The 24473-nt window shown below is 57.5% G+C and overlaps 1 protein-coding gene across 1 annotated transcript; it reads right to left on the reverse strand.

Moving 5' to 3' along the window:
- Positions 1-14493: 14493 nt before the first annotated feature.
- TLE5 (TLE family member 5, transcriptional modulator) lies at positions 14494-23143 on the reverse strand. Its single transcript, XM_060145616.1, has 7 exons — positions 22984-23143; positions 21767-21864; positions 19340-19403; positions 17900-17944; positions 17183-17245; positions 15704-15778; positions 14494-15614 (listed from the first exon to the last, which is right to left on the reverse strand). Exons 1-7 carry the CDS (start codon positions 23008-23010, stop codon positions 15393-15395), a joined length of 594 nt encoding a protein of 197 aa, XP_060001599.1. The 5' UTR covers positions 23011-23143; the 3' UTR covers positions 14494-15392.
- Between the last annotated feature and the right edge of the window lie 1330 nt (positions 23144-24473).

Below are 24473 nucleotides of genomic sequence, written 5' to 3' on the forward strand. Positions count from 1 at the left end.
GGGGCTATTTTTAAAGGACACGGTACATGAACAGCCCTCAGCCTGGCCTGGCACAGAGTAGACTCCGAGAGCTGGGAGTTGGGTTCCGGTGGCCACCACCAGCAGACTGGGCTGTCTCCCCTTTCAGACGATGGGCTCTTAGAAAGCAGAGGTCCCAAGGAGGATGAAAACGAATCTCTGCCATCAGACTGAGGTCTCGCTGAGGACAGGGGCTCCATCTCCCATCGCAGACCACAGATACCCTGTGAGGTAGGAGGTGGGACATTCTTATTCCCATCATGCTTCTGAGAAACTTCAGGGTTGTTTGTAAAGTCAATCAACAAACACGTGTTGACAGCCTACTGTGGACCAGACACTGTTCTAGGCACTGGAGCTCAGCAGGGAAGCAGACAGAGAAAATCCCTGGCCTCCTGTTAATAGCTGCCCCTGTGTCATTAGGTGAGTAAGCAGAAGCATACAAAAGCCGTAACAAATTCATTGGGCATCTATGGCATGCCAGGCATCCTTCCAGGCACCAGGGTGGATGGAGAACAGATCCCTGCCTTCTCTGAGTTCAGGGGATAAGGCAAGATCACAGCTTGGAAATTATGGAATTCTGTGTGCATACAAAGAGGAGTTTAGGGGGCAGTTATAGAGGTAGCGGAGGGAATCTGCTTATCTGGGGTGTCTGGGAGAGACCTCTTGGAAGAGGTAATGTTGGAGATGAGACCTGGAGGATAAAGATGGGCAGCCATGGGAAGGGAGGAGAAGAGAGATCCTGAGGATAAAGATATGAGTGTGTATGTGTGTTAGAGGGAGTGAGTATTTGACGGCTCCCTATTGCCATCAAGATAAAATCCAAACTCCTCCCTCTTCCCACAAGGCCCTGCACAAACCCCCTCCCCACCCTCCCTTCCCTGATCCCAACTTCCTTCACTTTCACCCTCATTCACTCTGCTCCAGCTACACAGGCTTCTCCTGCTCACCTGGTACAGTCCTGCCCCAGGGCCTTTGCACTTCCTGCTCCCTTTACCTGGAATGCTGTTCCCTTGCTTCTCAGTCATTCAGGTCTCAGCTCAGATGTCATCTCCTCAGAAAGGCCCTTCCCAGCCACCCATCTAAGCAGTGCTCACCCACTCCACCCTGTAATTCTCAAACACTGCCTCCTATTCTCTCTCTTTCTAGGTCCTATCAGAGTTTGTTTCCGTTTGTGTTTTGTTTTGACATGATTGTGTTTCTTCTTGGGTTGTTGTACTCATTATTTGGTTCCCTCTCTAGGTTGTGTAGGGACAGAGCCCATCTTGGTGCCTGCAGAGACTGGCATACAATAAGTGCTCAGTAAATGAACAGGCACTGGCGTGAGAAGAAGAAACAGCAGATTCAGCTAAAACCAGAAATCACTGGCCACACTCCTGCTGGAGAATTCTAAGAAACGGGGTTCCACAATTCCATGATGCCGAAGGTTCATCATTCCAAGTTTGGGGGCATCTGTGAATTCCTAATTCCAAAACCTTTCCAGGAGGTGCCTTACCTCCCCTGGGAAGACAACAGGTCCCCTCTCTGGGCCACTAGTCCAAGCAGTGGTACCCCTTCCTCATCCTCTTCTCCTTTAGAGCCTCTGTCTTCTCCTGGGCCTTCTCTTCACAGAAGCCCTCCTTCTGGGGCTTCCCTGGTGGCACGGCGGTTAAGAATCCTCCTGCCAATGCGGGGGACACGGGTTCGAGCCCTGGTCTGGGAAGATCCCAGACGCTGGGATCATCCCACAAGCCCGTGCGCCACAACTACTGAGCCCACACGCCACAACTACTGAAGCCTGCGCGCCTACAGCCCATGCTCTGCAAAAAGAGAAGCCACCACAATGAGAAGCCCATGCACTGTAACGAGAGTAGACCCTGATCACCACAACTAGAGAAAGCCCTCGTGCAGCAACAAAGACCCAATGCAGGGCTTCCCTGGTGGCGCAGTGGTTGAGAGTCCGCCTGCCGATGCAGGGGACGCGCGTTCTTGCCCTGGTTCGGGAAGATCCCACATGCCGCGGAGCGGTTGGGCCCATGAGCCATGGCTGCTGAGCCCGCGCGTCCGGAGCCTGTGCTCCGCAACGGGAGAGGCCACAACAGTGAGAGGCCCGCGTACCGCAAAAACAACAAAAAAAAGACCCAATGCAGCCAAACAAACAAAAAAAAGCCTTCCATCTCTTCAAGTTCAACAGCTCCTTCTTGACCCTCATCTCGCAGCTCTGCCCAGAGCAGCCTTTCCTCTCCCTGCCCCCATGCCCTCCTGATCTGTTGGCCCTCCTTCCTCTCTGAGGGCTGGTCCTCCTAGCCTAGTCACCTGAATGTCACCTTTGCCCACACCTCTGGTTGCCCAGGCTCTGAGCCACCACGTTCTCTTGGAGGCTTCAGGCATCACCTTCATGGAGATGGTTCCAAGCTCTGGCTCCACTCCTGGTCCTACCCTGAGACCCAGCCCTGTGAGTAGAGCCACCAACTAATGGATGTCCCCTTGGATGTTCCCTAGGCCACTAGATGCAGCACCTCTGCCCAGACCTGTCCCTCACCCTGTCAGGCCCCAGTCCACCCTGATCCCCCAGGACAGAGCATCAGCATAGCCTCTTTTCTCCCCTTCTCCTGCCATGCAACCCTGCTCCCCATTCACACAGCCCCCCTACCTGCACCAGCCCTTCATCCTCTCCCATCTGGACCTCAAGCCACCTTCTCACTCTGAGCAGCTTTCACTATTGTCACCTTCTGTTTGAGTCTGGCCCTCCCTCACCTAAAACCCTCCCATGGCTTCCTATGGTCCTTGGGACAAAGTTCCAGATCTTTAGGCATCAGATGCCCTGCACCACCTGGCCCAGCCCAGCTTCACTTCCCTCCACCGGTTCAAACACTCTCTGCTCTGGCCACATCAGCCAGATTACCTAATCTGTGTTCCTCTCCACCTCTGGGTCTTTGTTTATGTTGTTATCTCTTTCGAGAATTCCCTCCCTCTCCTTTTCTGCCTGGAGAAAATCCATTCTGTCAAAGCCCAACCCAAAAGGCACCTCCTCCAGGCAGCTTCTCCGAAAGGCATCTCCCCTTCCACACACAGACTGTTTAAAGTTGGCAGGTACATGGGTATTTATTCTATAAACACCTCTTCATGGGGAAGATGATGGGGCCCTGGCGAGGACCAGCCCCAGGCCTAGCCTGGGAGGTTCCTAAGGTGGGTGGGACAGAGCTGAGGACACACCGCAGGCCCACCTAATCAGTGCCAGGAAAACTGTGCCCAGGGCCTAAAGGACCCAGAGGACGAACAGGAGCTCTGCCTGGTGAGTTCAGAGAAGGCTTCCTGGAAGAGGGGACTTTTACCCATCAGTGTTTAGATCCCTCAGCCAGGCACACTCCACAGGGGAGGGTAAATACAGATTTGTGGATTGCCTGAGAAGCCACAAAACCACACACACACACACACACACACACACACACACCTCTTAGTGTGTGTAATCTGCCAGGAAGGAGGAGATGATTTGCTCTGAGCAGCAGCAACCCGTTTGGGGAGCAGCTTTGAGAATTTGGGGAGGCTCAGCAGTCTGTGAGATGGGGATGAAACAGGAGGGGAGGGGGCAGGGCACAACCTTGAATGACATAGCCTGAGGACATGACATAAACTGATTACAACCAAATGGGTGCAAGATGGCAGATAAGTCGGACAAGTCAACTTCCAGTAGACCCTGAGCCTCAGTGTATGCTCACTGTAACACATCAACAAGCTGAATGACACACCCACAGGCGCCATGACAATTCCAAGACCAACCAGAAGGATCAAAAAGTGGGCAGTGGCCCAATTCCTGGAAATCCCCACCCCTTCAAGAAATAGCTGGAATACTCCTCCCCCTCATTAGCCTATGAAATTACCCACTCCTATAAAAACTGACAACCCCATAGCCTGGTGCATTCCTCACCTTCTGAGATGGACCACACTCTGTGGAGTGTGTTTCTCTCTAAATAAATCCACTTCTTACCTATCACTTGTCTCTCACTGAATTCTTTCTGCGTTGAGACATCAAGAACCTGAGCTTCGGGGCTTCCCTGGTTGCACAGTGGTTAGGAATCTGCCTGCCAGTGCAGGGGACACGGGTTCGAGCCCTGGTCCGGGAAGATCCCACATGCCGGGAGCAACTAAGCCCGTGCGCCACAGCTACTGAGCCTGCACTCTAGAGCCCGCGAGCCGCAACTACTGAGACCGTGAGCCACAGCTACTGAAGCCCGCGTGCCTAGAGCCCGTGTTCCACAACAAGAGAAACCACTGCAGTGAGAAGCCCGCACACCACAATAAAGAGTAGCCCCCTCTCGCTGCAACTGGAGAAAGCCCGCGGGCTGCAACGAAGACCCAATGCAGCCAAAAATAATAAACAAATAAAATAAATAAATAAAATAAAAATAAAACTTAAAAAAAAAAGAACCTGAGCTTCATTAAGTCCTGAAACCAGGTGTGTGATCTCAGTTGGAAGAGTGTGGGTTTTGGCCGGGTTTGAGTCCCAGCCACGTGGGTTCAAGTCCCAATCTGAGGTGCACAGTTTCAGGGGGGCCCCTAGGCAGCACTTACTTGATAACTTACTGAAATGCCACATCCGGCCAGAGCAGGAGGCAGGGAAAGGACTGCCAGGCATGAGTTACAGCCTGGGCAGTCTAGCACAACCTTCTCATTTCTCCGGGAAGGCTTTCCCCAGCTAACTCATTTGCCATACAGGGCTTCAAAGCCGCACTCCTCTGGGGTCTCAGTTTCCCCATCTGCAAAACCCAGGGGGAAGGTGCAAAACTGGGGAAAGGGGTTTAGCTTTTGATCTCTCCCCTCCCACTGTACAGAAAGACGCAGCCCCGGTTCCTGGCTGGGTTTTTATGATGTGGATGTTTTTGCTTCTTTTTTTTTTAAAGTAAAAAGCTGAGAAGCAGCCCTGGGACACGGGATTGCTCAGACCACCTTAAATCAGCCTCACCGCCCCAGCTACTGTGGAAATTCCTTTCTCCGCGGTGGTTGGCTGGGCGCACCAGCCAATCAGCCCGCGGAGCTCCCACATGGGTCCGTGACGTCACAATGAGCGCTGGCCAATGGGGATCAAGGAACCGGCAACCAATGGCAGAAGGCGCTAGGATCGGCTGGGCCAATCGGAAGGCGGCGAGGCACTCCCAGCGGGGTATGGAGAGTGTGGCTCCCCCTCCCTAAGAGAACTGAGACCCTCGTGGACGCCTGATCCTGGCGGGTTTGGGGCGGGGTGGGGGGGGGGAATCTCCGGCTCGGTTAGTATCCAAAAAACAGGGAGAAGCGATCCACCACCTAAGCCTGGCGGGTCTTCCTTTAAAAACAAGAGTCCCTCGTCCAACATACTACCTTGCAAAAGCCAGGCCAGCAAGCTGGACCGACTAGCGTCTTTCGCCCTCTTTCGCAGATAGGTAAACTGAGGTAGAGACGTTAAGTCACTGCGGACGCTCGGGGAAGAACTGAGACTCTCACTCGAGCCCGGAGGCTCCCAGCATGGTTCAGTTTCTGTCTTCAGGTCGGATGGGGAGGAATGGGCCCAGGGGTAGGCGAGGAGAGGGGGTTGCTGGTCCCCGCGCCTCAGTTTCCCCGGGCGCGAGCGGGAGAGTAGACTGGAACAGGGGTTCTACGAAAGACTACGAGCCCCAGAAGCTCCTGCGCGGCGCTCGCCCGGGTTGTCAATCAAAGTAACGTGGGTCCCTCTCCGACCCGCGCTCCCCCGCCCGCCGCCTCTCTCCTGCCAGCGCCCGCTCCCTCCCCGTCGGCTCCGGGCCCGGCGCGGTATAATTACAGCCCATTGATCCGACCCGGGCCGGGAAAGCGGCTCCCTCGGGGAGGCCAAGCCTTTGGCTTCCGACTTCGCCAACCTCTGCCTACCGCCCCCCTAGCCGAGCTGCTGGGCCACCAGCCAGGCCTGTCCCCTCCTGCTGGCCAGGGCTCGTAGGTGACCTCTGAGCCTCGGTTACCTTGGCGGTGAGCCCCCCTCAGAAAAATTACACACAGGTTTCCTTCCACCCAAGAACTTGGGACGCCCTCCTGCCCTGTTCTAGCGCCCCCGACCTCCTCATGTGACCTAGAGACTCTTGAGGGCCTCTCCCTGGGCCACAGTTTTCCCACCTGTACAGTGAGATGGTTGCACAAGACTTATTCATGAAACCAATGCTTTCTGCTGGCCCCAAGCGAGCAGCCAGCGCTAGGCCATGCAGGAGGGGTTCCTGAGTTTGGGGAAGTAGGGGGAAAACAAGCACATAGCTCTCAGACCCCTGAGAGTGGTCAGGGCTGGGGAAAAGGGAGGCACTGGGGTGGAGGTGGGGGTGTGGGCAGAGCCAGGAGTGAGGTGTCTGCTTGGGAAGATGGAAAGGCTTCCTAGATGTCAGGTGGAGGTGTTTAAGCTGGGGTTCTGCAGAATGCATAGGAGTTGCCTCATTTGAGCTGTGCCTTTATATAACCCTAGACCAACATGGAAGAAGAAAGATGGGGCAACTTTAAACCCTGCCCTGGAATTGAGGAGCCTTGAGCTCTGACCCCTTGCCTTGCTGAGTGGACGTCTGAACATTCCCTGGCTGTGAAGTGGGGAGTGGACACACCCATGGGTGTAATACCTCTCTGCCTACTTTCACAAGGGTCCATAAAGTCCCAGTAGGCTCTGACCAGTGGGAGATGAGAAACTGCAGCCAATGGCTAGAGGCACTAGCATTGGCTGCGGGCTCCAAACTCCAGCCTTCCCCTGGGCAAGAACTGGACAGCTCAGGGGGAAAAAAGAAAGGGCTTTTGGAAGTCCAGGGTGGACCTGGGCTCAGTGGGTAACCTTATCTGGAATACGAGGTTGATAATAGAATCTTCAAATAAGTTCATGTCTATAAAGTACTTAAAATAATTCATAGTAAATGCTCAGAACGGGGTAGCCATTTGCACTCCCTTTATGCTCCAAAGGGCCCTTCTCTCCCAGCCTTATTTCATACCCCACAGCTGGGCTATGCACTCACTCTCCACTCCTCCCATATTTTTGATCACCCAAATGTGAATCAGATCTCATTCTTCCCTCTGCTCAAGAATCTTCCATAGCTCCCCATCACCCTCAGAGTAAAATCCAAACTCCCCACCTCTGTCTACATGATCTGACCCCCATCAATTTCCTACTCTCACCCCTCCCTCTCTCCTCCTCACTCACTCCCTTCCAGCCACACCGGCCTCCTTGCTGTTCCTCCAACACACCAGACATGGTCCTGCCTCAGGGCCTTTGCACAAGCTGTTTCCTTTGCCTAGACCACAGCTGGTTCAAAACATCAGCACCTGGGGAGGCCTGGCCTGGCCAGCCTGGCTGCAATAGCCCCCAACCTCCCTACCTGGTCAGCCTCTATCATTTCACTTCCTTCAGAAGCCTCATCACTCTCTGAACACTTACAGTTTATTTGCTTATGTGTTTATGGTCTGTCCAGGCCCAACACAATGCCTGTTCCACGTATTTGTTGGGAAGATAAAGGGATGAGCTTAGAGAGGGTCAGAGCCTCTCCCAGGTCACCCAACATGTGGGGCAGGGCCCCAGAGCCCCTGACAACCTGCCCAGTGCTAACCCAACCTGCGGGGGTCCGCTGCAACCTGAAGGCCTGGGTTCAAATCCTACCTTAGCTGTTGTGTTGCTGTGATTCTGTCAAATGGGGGTAATGACAGAAATTTCTTCATCCCGTGTTATAGGACTCCCGGCACGGCATGCAGAACTTCCCAGACCAGGGATCGAACCCCCGTCCCTGCAGTGGAAGCGCCGAGTCTTAACTACTGGATTGCCAGGGAAGTCCGAGGCATCTGCTATTTTTAAACTCCTGGGGTCTCCTAGTCAATGTAGCCATCCCAGACCCTCACCCTCTGGACCCTTCCGTCTGGCATCTCTGTGAGCTGTGCCTCCATCTCTTTCCTGGGGCCGGGGGGTGGGGTGGGGGGGGTGCTCCCTGCTGGACCGCAGACTCACCCAGCCCCCAGGCACTGCACAGGTGTGGGTGGAGCCCTGTGGCCTCATATGAATCTTACTCCCCAACTTCCGGTTTGCAGGGAGACATTTTGTCCTCTCTGGGCCTCAGTTTACTCATCCGGAAAAGGGGGCTGCCCTTGATAATGGTACCCATGGCGGTTATTACTCTGGGCTAGCTGCTTTATTCAGTTGACCTTGTGTCTGACGCTCACAACTGCACTGCAAAGTAGGGGATGAGAACCTGCGGTGGACCAGGCAGAACTGCCTCCAGGCTTCTGCCCTGGGCTCCCTCTGCCTGGAACACCTCCCCGCCCCTAGCCATCTCCCTGAGGCAGGCTCCTTCTGTGATCCAGGTCTCGGCTCAAATGTCACCTCCTCAGAGAGGCCTCCTCCCATCTCCTGGCTCAAGTAGCCCCCTGTCATTCTCTGTCTCCTGCCCCTGGTGGAGTTTTCTTCCTAGCACTTGACTGTTCTTGGAAATTATCTTATTCGCTGGTTTATTTGTTGTCTGTCTTCCCTACACGCTGTGGGTTCCACTAAGGGCAAGATGGGCCCTGTCCTGGGTCCAGGGCAGCCACCACAGAGCCTGGCACACATCAGGCGCCCAATAAATTCCGGTTGCCGGTCAGTCTGGCTTGGGAGTGGGGGGAGGGGAGGCGGCCAGGGCCAGAGACGCCTAGGGATCTATCCAGGGTCACAGAGAGCCGCGCTCCGGGTGGGCGCTCGGTGGCTGGCGTCCTGGGGTCCCGGGGCCACCCCCCCGCAGTTCAGGCCGAGGGGGCCGCGTGCCAGGTGGTCGTCCCCTCGTTCCCCGCGCCGCCGCGGCTAGGGAACACACCGGTAGCCACGTGGGCCGGGCCAGCGCGTCACCCCAACTGGCCGGGACAGGCCCAGCGGGGCACGGGGAGCGCGGGCACCGCCCCTTCCCCGCCCGGGATCCGGGAGGCCGAGGAGGGGGAGGAGGAAACGGAGGGGACAAAGCGGGTGGAGGCGGAGTGGCGGGGGGAGGGGCAGAGGGCGAAGGGGGCGGAGGAGGAAGGGGTTGAGGGGCGGGGAGGGGGAGGAGGACGCCAGGGGGCGGAGGGTCAAGGGCGGGGAGAAGCGGGCTTCCTGGCCTGGCCGGCGCGCAGCAACCCGGCCCGGGGGGCCTGGGTGGGTGGGAGAGGTTTGCGGGGGAGGGTGTGGGGAGAGTACTGGCGAGGTCGGCTGAGAGGCGAGGATGGCGGGGAGGGAGCTTAGTAGGAGGGAGAGATCAAGGGGGAGGAGAGAGAGATAGAGAAGGACCTTGAAGGAGAGAAACAAAGCTGGAGAGACAGAGACCCAGAGGTTCCCGGAAGCAGTGGGGGTGAAGAAAGAGAGAGGGGCAGATGCCGGGAGAGACCCTCAGAGCAGGATGCTTGGCTGTGGGACGGGGGCTTGGGGTTCATGCAGCTCCATCTTGCAGCTCCTAAAGTCAGAAAACATCTAAATACTGCGCGGGCTTCCTCCTGCGGCCCTGCCTCTGTCTCCCCTCCAGCTGGGCCCCTCTGCGACCCCAGAAGATCTTGCTCATCGTGCACCTGGCTGTGCCCCTCCTCCGCTCAAACACCTTCCATGCTCCCTGCAGCTGTCTCTCCCACTGAGCAGGCATCTTCCTGCAGGGCTGGCCCAGGCCCACCCATCTCGCTGGCTCCTTTGCCATTTTCTCACTTTCTCCCTAGATCTTCCGTGAACACATATTGTGTGCCAGGCAGGAGTCTAAGCCCTGGGGATTCAGCAGTGACCAAAACAGACCCAATTCCTATTGTCCTGAAACTCATCTCAGAGTGGGGAAAAGCAGAGGACAGGGAATATTTGTTGACCTAAGTTGTTCACAGCGATCAATGCTGTGAAGATAAAGCGAGCAGGAGAGAGGGGGTGGTGATGGCCGGGAGTGCGCTGACTGTGGGGACAGTGTGTCCCACGCAGAGGGTCAGGCCCAGAGGTGGCACCGTGCTTGGTCACCCTCAGACACGGAAAAGAGGCCAATTAGAATGAAGGCCCTGAGCAAGGGGAGTGGCCATAGCTCTGCCCACCTGCACTGGATCCAGACTAAGGTCTGGACCCGGCAGCTTGCATCTTCCCACATCAGAATCCTGGTTCCGTGGCTGTGTGCCAGGGGCGAGTCACTTTATATCTCAAGCCTCAGTTTCTTTATCTGTAAAATGGTCCTTCCTTCACCAGGCATTTTCAAGAACTGATTTGAGAGCTGAAGCTGAAGCCCTGAGCCGAAGCCAGAGCATGGTAGATGTTCAGATTGCAGCCATCTATGATTTCTGTTATCCTTAGGATTTGCATTGCTTTCCTGATTATTTTTTAAATACGTATTTATTTATTTATTTGGTTGCACCGAGTCTTAGTTGCAGCAGGTGGGCTCCTTAGTTGTGGTATGCGAACTCTTAGTTGTGGCATGCATGGGGGATCTAGTCCCCTGACCAGGGATGGAACCCGAGCCCCCTGTATTGGGAGCGCGGAGTCTTAACCACTGGACCACCAGGGAAGTCCCCTGATTATTTCTATTTGTGCCTAGCGGGGCTGAGAGCTCCGCCAGCCAGCAGAGGGCAGGAGACTGGCTGTGGCCCTGCCTTGTTTTGCGACTTTGACAGCTTCCTACCCTTCCTCCGGCCTCAGTTTTCCTGTCTGCACAATGGGGAGAGCATGTGGTCGGTCCAAGATCTCTGATTCCACGTCACTGCAGCTTCTTTTTGTTTCTCCTCCAAGTCCAAGTCCAAGGCGCAAACACACAGACTTTGGAAGGAGGAAGGCCACGTAAATATTTCAGGCAGTAGACGTACCTGGCCCGCCTGGACTGTGAATGTTTAACGCGTCACATCCTAGTTTTCGCTGGCCTTCACAGGATGTTCTTCTCCCCGGCTGGGGAATCTGTTAGTCCTTGACCCCTCCTGAGCCCTGGAGGCCAAACCAGGAGGAGGTGGGCCTGGCTCTGGGGGGGGGGGGGCTGGGGTGCAGGAGGGGTGTGTGGGGACGGGGCTGGGTCAGTCTCATGCCACTCTGGGGCCTGTGGGACTCTCCAGCGCTGTGGACATCATTGTGTGCACGGGGAAGTCAAGGCTCAGAGAGAGTCAGGGAGCCTCACACCTCGGTGTACACAGATCCCTCCCTGGAAAGACCCCTATAAAGGGGGAGGGGGCCGGAAGAGGGGACTCCCAGAAGGGCCTGGGGTCTAGGTGGGGGGCGGGGAGTCAGAAGGGATGGGTTCACCCAGTCCTGTGCCCCAGGAGCTGGAAGCGTAGCTCTGGCTCCTCCTCCTCCTTTCTGCCCCTCCCCCTCGCCTCCCTCCCCCCCATTGCTCCTTCATTCTCTCTCATCCCTCCTCCCCATCGCCCTCCGTCCCCCTCACTTTGCTTCTCTCCCTCCTCCCTCCGGCCCTCCCTCCCTCCCTCTCTCCCTCCTCTCCCCCTCCCCCCTCCCTTATCGCCATCCTCCCTCTTCCCCTCCTCCTCCCACCCGCCTTCCCCCTCCTCCCCTTCCTCCCGCCTCATTAGGCGTGCCCGCGGCGCGGGGCCCATTAGCGGATCAATTAGCCGAGGTCGCCGGCAGCCCGGTCGTTAAGCGCGGGAGGCCGCATCTCCGCCCGCCCCGGCTTCCCGGCCGCGATCGCGTACCTCCAGGACCCTCTGGTCTCGCTCCCCACTGCGGACTCCTGGGCCCGCCCTATACCCTCCCCAGCCCCACGGGCGGGATGAGGGGCTTCGAAGCCCTCAGAGAGACCCCAGGTCACAGATGTGTCCGTGGCTAGGCAGGACCCCCTTCTGCTTCGAAGACCCCTGAGGGGGACTGTCGGGTTTGCCCCCCTCCCCAACGCCCTTCATCTGCCAGCAACATCAGTAATAATAATATCAGCTGACGGCCGGTGAGCCCTTGCAGGCTTTCTGCTAATCCTCGGAACCCTCTTCCCAGAAACAGATCAGACAAGTGATTTCACTCGCCTCACTCGCCATAGCTCCTCTGCTTGCTGACACCTGCTGACACATTTTGTATTTTCCTACCGCCGGCCACAGGGCGGGGACTTAAGTGTCCTGTTTCCTGCTGTGTCCCCAGGGCTCAGAGTAGGGGTGCAATAAATGAATGAATGAAAAAGATGAATGAATGAATGGGTGAGGGTCTGCTAAAGCACTTTCCACGGAGTCAGTAATAGGATCTTCATGACAACCGTGTGTTCTGTGATTATACCCATTTTACAGATAGGGAGGGAAAACCAAAAACCAGAGTGGTGAAGCCACTTGCTTGGATCACCCTGCTGTGAGAGGAAGAGCCAGGATTTAAACCCACGCTGGAGACCCCATGCCCAGAATCAGTATGTGACAAATTAATAACAACCACTGTTCCCCTCCAGGGGTGGGGGTGTCCCAGAGCCTTGTTTTGGGGGGAGGGTCAGGGGTGACCTTCAGAAAAGTGACTTCTGGGAGTCCTGGGGGATTAGAACGGGGGGGAGGGGAAAAAAAAGAACACTGTTCCAAGCAGAAGGAACAGCATGTGCAAAGGCCGCTAGGCAAGAAACAGCCAGTTGTTTCAACCTGGCTGCAGCCTGCTGGGAAGGAATGATTACAGGGCTGGGTAGCAGGCCCTTGCGGTCTCCTGGGCCTAGAATTTATTCCAAGGACCATGGAGGCCAAAGATTATCTATTCTTTAAATCCTTTTTAAAAACTGTGAAATAGAACACACAGAAGAGTGCCCTGATTGTAAGCAAACAATTCGATGAATTATCACAAAGTGAATACACTTGTGTAATCAACTCCCAAATTACCATCACCCTTAGAAGTCTCCTTTGGTAACTCCATGACATCTGGTGCTATAGGTCCCTTGGGCCTGTCTTTGTTCTTTATATAAGTGGAGTCACACAGCATTGACTTTTCCATACCTGGCTTCTTCAGTGTTCTGTGTGCCAGATGTATGGTGTCAAGCGCGGTGAGGTCTGGTTCTTTTTCTGGCTGCGTAGTATTCCACGGGCAGCTAATGTCACAACTTACCCTTCTGCCCTTTGATGGACAGCTGGTGGTTTCCAGTTTGGGGCAATGAGGACTAATTACAGCTGCTGTAAACATTCTTGTGTCACGTGTGTTGGGTGGATCCAGCATTCAAATCTGGGGGTATCACTGGGTGCTAAGCAGCCTTCTGAGGCAGATGTAACGATTTACACTCCCCAAGCGAGGGGCAGAGATGAGTTCTGGTTTTCAGCACAAGGATATACATTAAGCAGGGAGTGATTCCATCTCACTGGCATTTTTGGAGGTGATTTGGCTGCAGTGGGGGAGGGGCGGGGCCCAGCAGGAGGGTCCCCCTGTCCCCTCTCTGCCTCCTCTTTCTCTCCTTAGGGACAGGAGACATTTACCCTGAGGTTGGCTGTCCATCATTACCTCTCTGTCTCTCCCTCCTTCCCTTCCTGTGCCCTTGGCCCCCATGCAAACCCACTGGATTGGGCAGACAGCTGAGAATTCCTTGCATCCCTCGTGCTCCCAGTTCCTTGAGGGTGGGATTTCTGTAGCATGAAGCCCTTGTGAAGATCTTACCAAGTCCAGATGACTGTCCCCACTCTCCACCCACCTCCCCGCCACCAGGCCCATATCCTGGGTGGGGAGCCTGAACTTCTCTTAGTTTTGTTTTTTTTTTGCAGTATGCGGGCCTCTCACTGTTGTGGCCTCTCCCGTTGCGGAGCACAGGCTCCGGACGCGCAGGCTCAGCGGCCACGGCTCATGGGCCCAGCCGCTCCGCGGCATGTGGGATCTTCCCGGACCGGGGCACGAACCCGTGTCCCCTGCATCGGCAGGCGGACTCTCAACCACTGCGCCACCAGGGAAGCCCTCTTAGTTTTTATTATTAAATTTTTTGGCCACAGCACGGGGTATGTGGGATCTTAGTTCCCCAACCAGGGATCGAACCCACACCCCCTGCATCGGGAGCGCAGAGTCTTAACCACTGGACCACCAGGGAAGTCCCTGAAGTTCTCCTGACTGAAATGCCAAGTGTGCTGGGAATCACCTTTCCTGCTGGCTCCCCCTCCTGGGCTGGTCCAGCTTGGATGCAGGGGGGCTAGGGTGGGCTCCAAGTGGTCCTTGGAGAGTTGAGGTCCAGCTGGGGGTCTGTGTTCTCTGATCTGGAAAAAAGCGTTTTGTGTGTGCAGTGTGACTGTCCAGTCTCAGCAGCTGTCTCTAAGGGTAAAGACTGTCATTTAGGAACCCTCTGGCCTGGGACTCAGAAACTAGTGACCCCTTAGCTTTTCTGAATCCCTTTGCCTACCTGTCAAAACGGCTGGCTAGACCTCAAGCACCTAGGCTGTGCTGTGTGACCTAGAGCCTCCAGCTGGCCCTCTCTGGGCTAGGCGCCAAGTTCAGGAGCTAGACTACATTTACAAGCCGGACTCAGCTAGGACTCTCAATATCCAGTCCTGTAACAGACGAGGGGATCTCAGACTTGAAGGAAGCCCTCTCCTCCTCCGGGAAGGGGGGGCACCGCGGGCAACTCGCAACACAGAGGCAGGAACACGGCAACCAACCTTCTCACATCTTTATTTGAAAGGCACAGCTAAGCCCACCCTCGATACAGCATTTTCACTTCTCTCCATAGAGATCAAACGACTGAACACAACAAAGGCTGACAGTCTAAAAGGCTATATACAGACACAGGTGTGGGTGTTGCTTTTTTTTTTTAACATTTTTCTGTCTTTTTCTTTTTTTTAATATCCCTTTTCTTAAAAGACAAGCTAGTATACTGGAAAAAGGAAAAATAAAAAATAAAAACCAAGACAACTCGAGTACCCTCATCTTTATTTGGGAAAAGGGAGAAAGGGAATTCTGGGTCGCCCATCCCACCCTGTTCCCCGGGCAAAGCTTGCTGTCCACGGCCCCTCCTTCTTTCATGGGTGAGGGAACAGGACTAGGTGGGTGTGGGCGGCGGGAACTAGCAGAGGGTGAGTGAGTGGGAAGGGGAGACGCGGGGCGCCCAGGGCGGGGAGGGGCAGCTAGCATTGTGTTTGCATGCAGTGCCAGGGTGTGAGGCCAGGGTGTGCCCCGGGGAGGGGCGGGGGGGCAGCGGGCTGTCAGTTACAGGTGTGCGAATTGGGGAAGTGCAGGGGGTATTGGACCTCTTGAGGTCTTGCTCCCTTCGGACCTGGCCTCCCACTTGTGCCTCCAGGCCTCAGCTTGCCTCATCTGTGGTATGAGCGGGTAATGACCCATTCAGGCTGCAGGGGAGGAGGAGGGAGGCTGGGAGTCGGGGGTAGGAGCCAAGTCAGGGGGTGGCACACAAGCAGGGCGAGGGCCCCAGCAGGCGGCTACCATAAATACTACCAGAGTTGAGCCAATCCCGAGCTATACTGTGTCTTATGCTGAATCTTCCTCTCTCTCCGTGTCTGTCTCCCCTTTGTCCCCCCGCCCCCATCCCAGCCGCCCACTAATCCGATTTCTCGCCATCATCCTCCTGGTGGGTGTCACCGTCATGCCCATTCTTGTCTTCCTTGGAGAGGTGGGCCTGGGAGCCCAGCGCCGACAGCGAGAGGAGGCCGGTGCCTGCACTGACCGCCGGCAGCGAAGGGGGCTGCAGCCCCACAGGCAGTGGGGTCAGAGGCAGGGCCAGAGCCTGCAGCTGGGACAGCTGGTGGGCTTGGAGCTGCTGCTGCAGGGCAGAGGAAGGGGAGCGTTAGCCCCCTTGGGCCCACCTGTCCTTCTCCCACCCGCTGCTTCCCCCGAAGACCCCAAACATACTCGGATGATGGAGTTCAGCTCAGGAGCAGTGACCTGCTTAGCCCTCTCGATGGCTCCCAAGACTTGCTGCTGGTGCTGGATGTGGAGAGAAATCAACTGATTAGCCCTGATCTTGTTAGGGCTTGTGGCTCAGAGCCCAGAAGCCCCGCTCCCATCTGGGCTATTAGAGCCCTCCCTCTCCGCAGCTTCCCAAACCTCCCGAAACCCCCCTCTCTCCAGCTGATTCCTTTCATCCAGCCTCAGTCTCCTCATCTGGAAAATGGGATACACGGAGACGCAGAGAAGACCCAAAGGGCTTGGTACCGAAATCTTAGGAAAAAGCTTTTGGGTGAGTCTGAGAAAGCCTGAACCACGACCAATGCCAAGTGCAAAGAAGCAGAAGTGCAGTGCACAACCTGGTCAACAGTACGGGGAAGTCCTGGTTCTAAGAGCTCAGACCAGGACTGCTGGTCCAAGAGATCTGAGATCCGCTAACCCAAGCTCCTCTTCCTCCAGAGCCTGGGAAGGCCCAGTGAATTCCGGCAGGGCTGGGGCACGAGTCTCGGTTCAGGGCAATCCCCCACCCTGTACCCCAGCCCTCCCTGAACGTCTGTCTCTCTGGCCATCAGATGCTAGAATCTGCCAAGCTCCTTCTTTGCCTTGGCTACCAGGGAGCCCCTGTTGTGAACGGAAACCACAAGGCTAGGTCTTCAGGGTCCTAAGAGTCCCCTTCTTTGGGGCTTTCATGGTGTCCTCCTGGAATTGTTCCTGGGCATCACCTGAGGGACCCCAAGATATGGGTGGGGGCTAAAGAGAAAATGATGAATTATCAAGAGTAAATCTGGCAGAGAGCAGATGGGCCTTACATGACCCAGACGTGTGTGTGTGTGTGTGTGTGTGTGTGTGTGTACAGAGTGGGCCTCATGTGTGTGTGTACAGAGTGGGCCTCACACCAAGAGTCTTAGAACCCCAGGAAACAAAAGAGGAAGAGTTGGGTACCTGGTTCCTCCGTGTGTCCGTGTGCGTCTCTGTTTGTCTGTGTGCCGTGTGTTTAAGTGTCACCTCTGCGCATACCTGTGGCTGTTTGTATGTCTGCCTATGTGTGCTGGGAGCCCCCCTGTCCACACTGTGGCCAGCAGGGCCCCGCAGATGAATCTCAGGGGGTGAAAGACGGAAGCAAAACAGGGCAACAGAATTCTTGGTGCAGTCTTCAGCGTAGCTGACATTTTTACAGTGCAATGACTCACTCAGGCTGGGAATTCCACAGCAGGGTGAGGCCCCTCCCTCCACTGCCCTGCACCCCTGGGGTTTCTCCAACCTGGGGATTCTTCTGCACAGACTGGCTGGTGGCTGGGAGGTCCAGAGAGGGAAGGCGTGTGCCCCGGGGTACCCAGCACGCTGCTGCCCCAGATGGCTGCAGGACGGAGGGCCTGGGGAAAGTTCACGGTCCATCTACCGCCTCCTCCCCGCAGCCCTGGGAGGCCTGGGGGCTCCACTCACCTCTTGGGAAAGGTAGGGCAGGACCTGGGCACAGATCCCATTCAGCCTCTTGACGATTTCAGCCTGAAACACACAGACGCTTCAGCCCTGGGCAGCAGCTGGGGCAGGCGCAGACCAGCCCCGGGAGGCCTGGGGGTTCTGTCTAATCTAAGAAGAGGCCAGCTCAGCTCAGGGTCAGGTCAACTCATCAGGCCCACGGGCACCCAATCAGCAGCAAAGGTGGAATCCGAGGCTGGCTCTCTGCCCTGTAGGCTAAGAGCACAGGACAAACCCACGCCCAGCCGCTTGGGGTCCCGGTGGCCCTGGGAAGATGATGCCCAGTGCCTGATAGGTAGTGAGTGCTCCGTGGGGGAGAGGGGAAAAGGGGTGGGGGCAGCTGGCATCAGTGTTCTACAACATACCCGAGGGTAGCCTCATCAGGGCACAGGTGGCAAGGGCAAGGCTGCAGGGCAAGGGGCAATCTGGGGGTTCCAGGGTGGGTTGGCACATCACCCCTCCCCTGCTGTTTGCAAAGGGGAGACAGTGGGGTGGGGGGTGGCAGGTCCCCGGAAAGTCTCTGCCCCTCCCCCTCAGGGAGGCCTAAGAAAGGGGGGTGGGTTGGGAGGTAACAGGATACCAGGGCAGACTTAGAGCTCAGGCAAAGGGTGGGCAAGCTCCTACCTGCCTGGGGGAGTGCTGAAGTAAGCGTGGGACGGAGGAGGGGGGAAGAGGGCGTACCTGCTTGTGCATCTCGATGTTCAAGCCATAGGACATCTCGTAGTACTGCATGGGGGCGGAGAGGAGACAGAGAGAAATGGGGGCGGGTGAAGAATGGGGGGCTCCAGAGACAAAGAGATGGGGGAGTGACAGAGAGAGACAAAGAGGGGGAGAGGGGGAGAAGGGGAGAAGTGGAGAGATGGGGAGGGGAGGGCAGGCGAAAGAGATGGAGATGGAAGTGGGGAGACACCCACACCAGGCACTGGGGCCCAGGTGCTTGGTGGGGCTGCTGCGGAAGCTGGGGGAGCTTCAGGGCCCCAGCAGCGGTGTGGGTGCCCTGGTTTCTGGAATAATGATCACACCCCAACCTCTAACACACACACAGACACACACAGACACACACATACTCTCGCGAGCTCTCTCTCTCTCTCTCTCTCTCCCCCCAAGGCTCCTAATCTTTTATCTTTATGTGTCTTGTCTGCGGGTGGCCCTGGACTCCAGGGAAGTTTGCCTTCCTGGGTATAAATAATTGAGGATAAACAAATCCTGCTGGGTCTGGCTCTGGGGCCAGCAGCGCCCCCCCTCACGCCCCAGATCTGACCCTGCCCCTTCCCTTGCTCTAAACAGTCCCATGGCACCCCTCTGTCACTCCAGGGAGGGTGGGGGGGAAGACGTTTGTTCCCAGGCCTTTGTGTAGTCTCCCCTTCTCTGCCCAGCAAGCTCCTACTCATTCTTCAAGACCCCAGCTGCAATGCCCCATCCTCCAGGCAGTCTTTCTCAAACCGGGAGCACCCCCTTCTGGAGTCCCCCAGTCCTGGGTCCCTCTCTCTGCCCCAGCCCCATCCCTCTCTCTGAGGCCAGAGGTTCAGTGTCTGGCTCTGCTTCCCCCACAGCCTGGGAGAAGTGGGCTCTGGGCTGGACGGAGGTGGCGCAGTGGGGCGTGGGGGTGGGGTGGGGTTGACGCAGAAATCGCCACCTGGTGGGTAGGAAACCTAGCAAGTGATTCTGGCAGTGTGCACGCGGGCAGGGTCTCAAATGTCAGGCCCAAGAATGCAGTGACACCCCTTCCCTCCCACCCACGTCAGAGTCCTCCTCCCAGGCTTGGGCAAGGAGGGGTTAAGCCTGGGATGCCTGGACCATGGGGGTGGGGAGGGATCTGGCTGCTCCCTCAGTCAGATCCTGGCTTTCCCAGCCATTGGCTCCTTTCCTGCCAAGGACAGCCGGGGGACCTGGCAGGCCCAGGCTGCAACCCGGTGGTTTGGCACCTCGGCCACTGCCTGGGCCGGCAGCCAGGCCAGCAAGACGGACTCAGCCCGGCCCAGGGGCAGGCTGAATGGAGAGCTGACCCTGACTCCTCATACATCCCAGAGGTGGCGGCCAGGGTTCAGGCAACAGCTGCTGGTGCTGGAGGGGGATCTGGGGTCCCCCATCCCTGCCTACTGGACCCCAGGGCTGGCTTACCATCACGTAATGACGCTGCATCTCTGACTTCTCGCTGGCCAGCTTGTCACATTCGAGTTTCAGACTGGAAAAGAACACGGGGAGGGGCGGGGGCTGGGCTGAGGTTCCCCCCCATTGTGCAGGGGAGCCCCTAACTTTGGTGGGGGACAGGCAGAAAATGAGGCAGGGGGAGCCTCAGGTGCCCTAGCTAGAAAATGTGGATTATGAAACCAACTTTGCAGATCTGGGGGCAGAGAAAGCAATGAAAATAATAAAAATAACAAAAGTCAGAGCAAATGCCCTGACTGTAGCTGAGACAGGGATTCAAAGAAACTTTTACCTCTCCTGAAACCCAAAGAGGTCAGGGCTGTTAACATCACTCTGTTTTTACAGATGATGCAATGGACGCCCAGAGAGGTTGAGTGAACGGGCTCAAGGTCACACAGCCAGGAAGCTGGCTTCAGAGGCCATACTCTCAAGCACTGAGGAAAACTCTCCAGCAAAGGAGGAACAAACAGACACGGTGGAGAGGCTGCTGCGGGAGCCGAGTTGGCTGGTAGGGCTCTGGATTGGATTTACCAAGGAATCTTCAAAGGCACCCAAGGCCCTCTTGTGGGTCCTGATTTCCCTAGCAGTGGTGCATAAATTTCCACCATTGGGTAACAGAGATGGTGACCGCCCCCGCCTCTCTCAAGCTCCCCCAGCAAGGATAAGCTTTGGGTATCTCTCAAAGGCCCCTCACGAGGGTGTCAGGGTGACAGGTAAAGAGCTGAGAGCACAAACTCAAGCCAGACAGACTGGGTCCAAAGTTCAACCCTGCTATTTTGATGCTGTGTGACTCTGGGCAAACCCCTCTACCTCTCTGGGTCTTGGTCTCCAAGTCTGTTGAGTTCCAACCTCCGAGGGTGAGGTGGTGAGGATGAAATGAATTAAGACCAGAAACACTCTTAATGCTGGTATTCAGCAAGTACCCAATAAAAAATTAGTTGCTCTTGTAGTCACCCCAGGAGACTGGAGTTTCTCTTCACCAGACTGACCACGACTTGTATACCCCAGTTGGGAGGACAGCCACAGTTGGTTTCTCCAACTTTCTTTAAAAATATGCATTTGTTGCCACCGTTAAAAACAAAATCAGGCAATTTCATTCCAAACTCTGCATTTCTGGCCCTTCCTGAAGGACTGGTGGATCCTGTGTGAGCCCCCAACATGGTAGGACCCCTCAGTGTAAAGCAGGAAGCCCAGGCCCAGCAGATGGAGACTCCAAAGCTCAGAGAGGGGGTGTGGCCTACCCGAGGTCACATAGCACTGTGGCAGCAATCGTCAGATTGCTGGGTCTCTGGAATTGGATCAGCCCCAGTGCTCACTGTGACATGGGCATGGGCCAGGCCGGGGGGCGGGGGGGTGGAGGGGAAGAGGCTCAGAAAGGCCAGGCCTGCCAGGCAAAGCCCCTAAACCCTCCACATCACAGGACCAGAACAAAGTTCCTAGGCCTGCCCTTCAACCATCTGTGCCTCAGTTTCCTCATCTTTGAAATGAGCGCAACGATAGGGCAGCAGTAAAGATTAAACAAAAGGATGTATGTTCCATCTTCAGCAAATGGGGAGAATGGGAAGTACCTCCAAAAGAACAAATATATCACTGTTCCCAATTTCTTCTTGGAGACAACTCGGGACCCTTCAAAGAATACTTTTGTGTGGGTAAAGTAAGGTCCAGAGAGAGCCTAAGACCCCACAGGTATTTGTGGCCATGGACCCCCTTTTGATTCCTAGTTCAAAGCCCCCCTCCATAGCAAAACCTTGAGAATCTGCATTCTTCAACCCAGAGACTGGGTACAAATCTCAGTTCTGCCACTTCTTTGCTGTGCAACCCCAGGAAATTCCTATCGTCTCTGGGCTTAAGTTTCTCTAAGTGTAAAATGAAGACAATAATAGTTCCTTTCTCTTTAGATTTGGCACATTGGCAAGCCCTTTAGAAACGTTAGATTCAGTTCTGGAAAGAGAATCGCCTTTCTGCGGGCTGGCAGGAACCCCTTCTCCAAAACTAGGCAGAGAGAGATAACATGCTACAGATTTTGGTGGGGGGTGGGGGTGGGGTGGGGAGGTGGAGGGCCCATCCCCAACTCCAGCTGTTGGGAGGTCTTTTATCCAATGCAGATTGGGGTGGGGCGAGGGGCTCTGACACCAGACAGCTGAGGCTTTGGGCAAATTATTGAAATTTTTGTGCCTCAATTTTCTCATCTACAAAATGGGGCTGTCTTAAAGACTAAATGAATTTCATATCGACAAAGTGCTAAAGACAGTGCCTGCCACCTAAGACATTCAACGCCTCTACTTTTTCGGAGCCTAGATATATAGCAGGGGCCACAACCTCCGCTGCAGGCTTCAGTCTTGCCATCTGAGCAGGGGTCTCCAGCTTCTCCCGGGGCGGGTACCACCAGCCCCAGCTCACCTGTGGTACTGAGCCTGCAGCAGCTGAAACTCATCTTTGATGCGGTCGCAGGAGTCCGAGGTGGTGAATTTCAGTTGCTGGGGGAGGTGCGACGAGCCCTGTGGGGAGGGGCGGCCCGGGTCAGGATCCGGTGGAGCCGCCACCCACCTCTCTCCCCCGCTGCCCCGAGGCAGCGGCCGGCGCAGCTGCAGCGTCCCCCGCCACCACCCGCCCTACTTCCCGGGCCCGTGTTTACAGCCCCCGGAGCGGCCCCCGCCCGCACTTCCTGCCCCCGCCTCTCCGCCCGAAGCCGAGGGGGGTGGGCGCGCCCGGAGGCTCTCGTCCCCCGCCCCCCGCAGGCTGTGGAGGTGCGTTTGAAGGCCCGCCCTTGGTGGGGGGCAGGGTGCGCCCTCTACCGCGCCTCCAAAGCGCCGAGAGGGGGTGCACATCTGAGCGCCCCAACTGCCTCTGGGAGGGGGGGAAGAACGCGTCCTAGAGGGTCCCCCTCCCCAAGCTGGCGGTGTGGGAGGGGGGAATGAGGCTTCCTTGCAAACTCCCCTTGGGGGAGGGGCCTCTCTAAGCACCCGAAATCTTCCGGGGGGGCCCACCCCAGATTCCTAGCACCCTTCCTCCGGGCCGCGCTCTTCCGGGAGGGGTGCGCCTCCGGTCTCCCCCCACTCCCAAGCCCCGAAAGCAGCCCCGGCGTTAGAGGTGCCTGGTGGGGCTCCCGGGGCGCACCAGGCCCGAGGCAAAGGCCGCCGAGGCCCTGGCTGGCTTGATGGGGGGGGGGCACAGGGCCCAGGAGCTGGGGCCGGGGCTGGGGGGATCTGAGTTGGGATCTGGAGGAGACCTGGCTTGGGAGCTAGGGGGGGTGCTCTGGGCCCGGAAGCTGGGAGGGGGACAGGGAGCTACCGGGGATGGGAGGGAGCCCCGGAGCTGGGGGTGGGGAGTAGCGCTGGGCCCAGAGCTGGAGGGGACTGGGCCTAGGAGGTGGGGGGGAGACGCCGAGCTGGGGGTGGGGAGGTCCGGCTGGGATCTGGAGCGGGGGGCGCAGGGCTTGGTCCTTGAGGGGTGCGCAGGGCCCGAACCTGGGGGAGGGAAGGGTCCGGCTGGGAACTGGGGGGACCGGGTCAGGACCTGGACGGACGCAGGGCCCAGAGCTGGGGGGATGGCCCGGCCGGGAACTGAGGGGTGCCGGGCCCGGATGGGGGGGCGCCGGGCCGGCGGGCCCCGCTTACCGAATGCCTGCTTTGTGGAAACATCATGTCAGTCGCGGCGGGGGGCGCGGGTTGCGCCCCGGCTGTGCGCCCCGGCTCGGGCTGCTCGGGGCGCCGGGCGGCCGCGCCTTTGTCCCGGCGCCGATCGGCAGCTCCCGGGGCCGCCGCCGCCGCCGCCGCCTCCCGCGCCCGGCCTCGCCCGCTTCCTGCGCCCCCTCCCCGCGCGCCCGGCCCCGGCGCGCCCCGGGCCCCGCTTCCTGCGCGCCCGGCGCCCCTCCCCGCCCGCCTCCCCGCCCCTCCCCGCCGCCCGCCTCCCCGCACGCCCGGCCGCCGCTCCTATTGTCTAATGGCGGCGACGCCGGCAGTAGCCGCGGCCTCGGCTAAGCGGAGGCTCCGGCTCCACCTGCTGCTGCCGCCGCTGCCGCTGCTGCTGCTTCCCGGGCCCCGTGCGCGCCGCCGAGGGGGGGGCGCGCGCCCGGGGAGGCCCGCGGATCCCCACCCATCCGCCTCCCCCGGGCCGGCCGGCGCAGTGACCTTGGGCCCGGCGCGCCGCCGCCTCGCTGCGGCCCCTCCCGGCCGGGTGGCCCAGGCAGCCGCCAGGGCCTCGGTTTCCCCATGTGTCAGAGCCGGGGGGCCCGGCTGCCCCCATCGAAACCGCCGGCGCAGTCATGGCGCGACCCGGACCGTGCCAGGGACATGCTCTGTAATCTTGGCTCACGGGCTGTTCTCTGAGCCTCGGTTTCCTTTTCAGTAGAAAGGAGGTGGTGATACCGACTTCCTGGGAGCCATGCCTTCAACACACATTTACGGAGCGCCTACTGTGTTCCAGGCCCCGCTCCAGGACGTGGGGGTGGGAAGGGGTACAAAGTCCCGACCCTGGTGGAGATGACATGAGACGGCAAACACGTGAACCAAATCCCTGGCAGGTCAGAAGGTGGTAACAGCTATGGAGAAAACAAAGCAGGAGGGAGGGCTGGGAAGGTGCGATTTTTCGCAGAGGGAGGTCAGAGGGGGCCTGCTTGGCCTCTAAGAGGGCCCGAAGGTGAGAGAGCTGAGAGAGCGAGCCAGTAGGCTGTGGGGGTGGTGGCTTATTCAAGTAGGGAGAAACGCCAGTGCAAAGGCCCTGAGGCAGCACTGTGGCTGGCACGGAGTGGGGTGCTTGGGAGGAGATGGGGGCAGGGAGGCAGCAGCTTCCTGCATTCACACATGGGCGCTGCTCCCAGAAGGGCCTGCGCTTGGGTTAATGATCTGCCGTTTTGGTCTGGAAATTCCTAATAATTTTTGAAGAAGGGGCCTCACAGTTTTGTTTTGCAATTATTTACTTATTTTTTTTGCGGTACGCGGGCCTCTCACTGTTGTGGCCACTCCCGTTGCGGAGCACAGGCTCCGGACGCGCAGGCTCAGCGGCCATGGCTCACGGGCCTAGCCGCTCCGCGGCATGTGGGATCTTCCCAGACCGGGGCACGAACCCGTGTCCCCTGCATCGGCAGGCGGACTCTCAACCACTGTGC

The sequence above is a fragment of the Lagenorhynchus albirostris genome, chromosome 3, assembly GCF_949774975.1.
Source record: "Lagenorhynchus albirostris chromosome 3, mLagAlb1.1, whole genome shotgun sequence".
Classification (NCBI taxonomy): Eukaryota; Metazoa; Chordata; class Mammalia; order Artiodactyla; family Delphinidae; genus Lagenorhynchus; species Lagenorhynchus albirostris.

Coding starts and splice junctions, on each gene's coding strand:
- TLE5 (XM_060145616.1), bottom strand. CDS start 23,010: ATGATGTTTCCACAAAGCAGGCATTCG. Junction 19,404..21,766: donor CTGCAGGCTCAGTACCACAG/GTGAGCTGGGGC, acceptor GTTCTTTTCCAG/TCTGAAACTCGAATGTGACA. Junction 17,246..17,899: donor ACATCGAGATGCACAAGCAG/GTACGCCCTCTT, acceptor TGTGTGTTTCAG/GCTGAAATCGTCAAGAGGCT.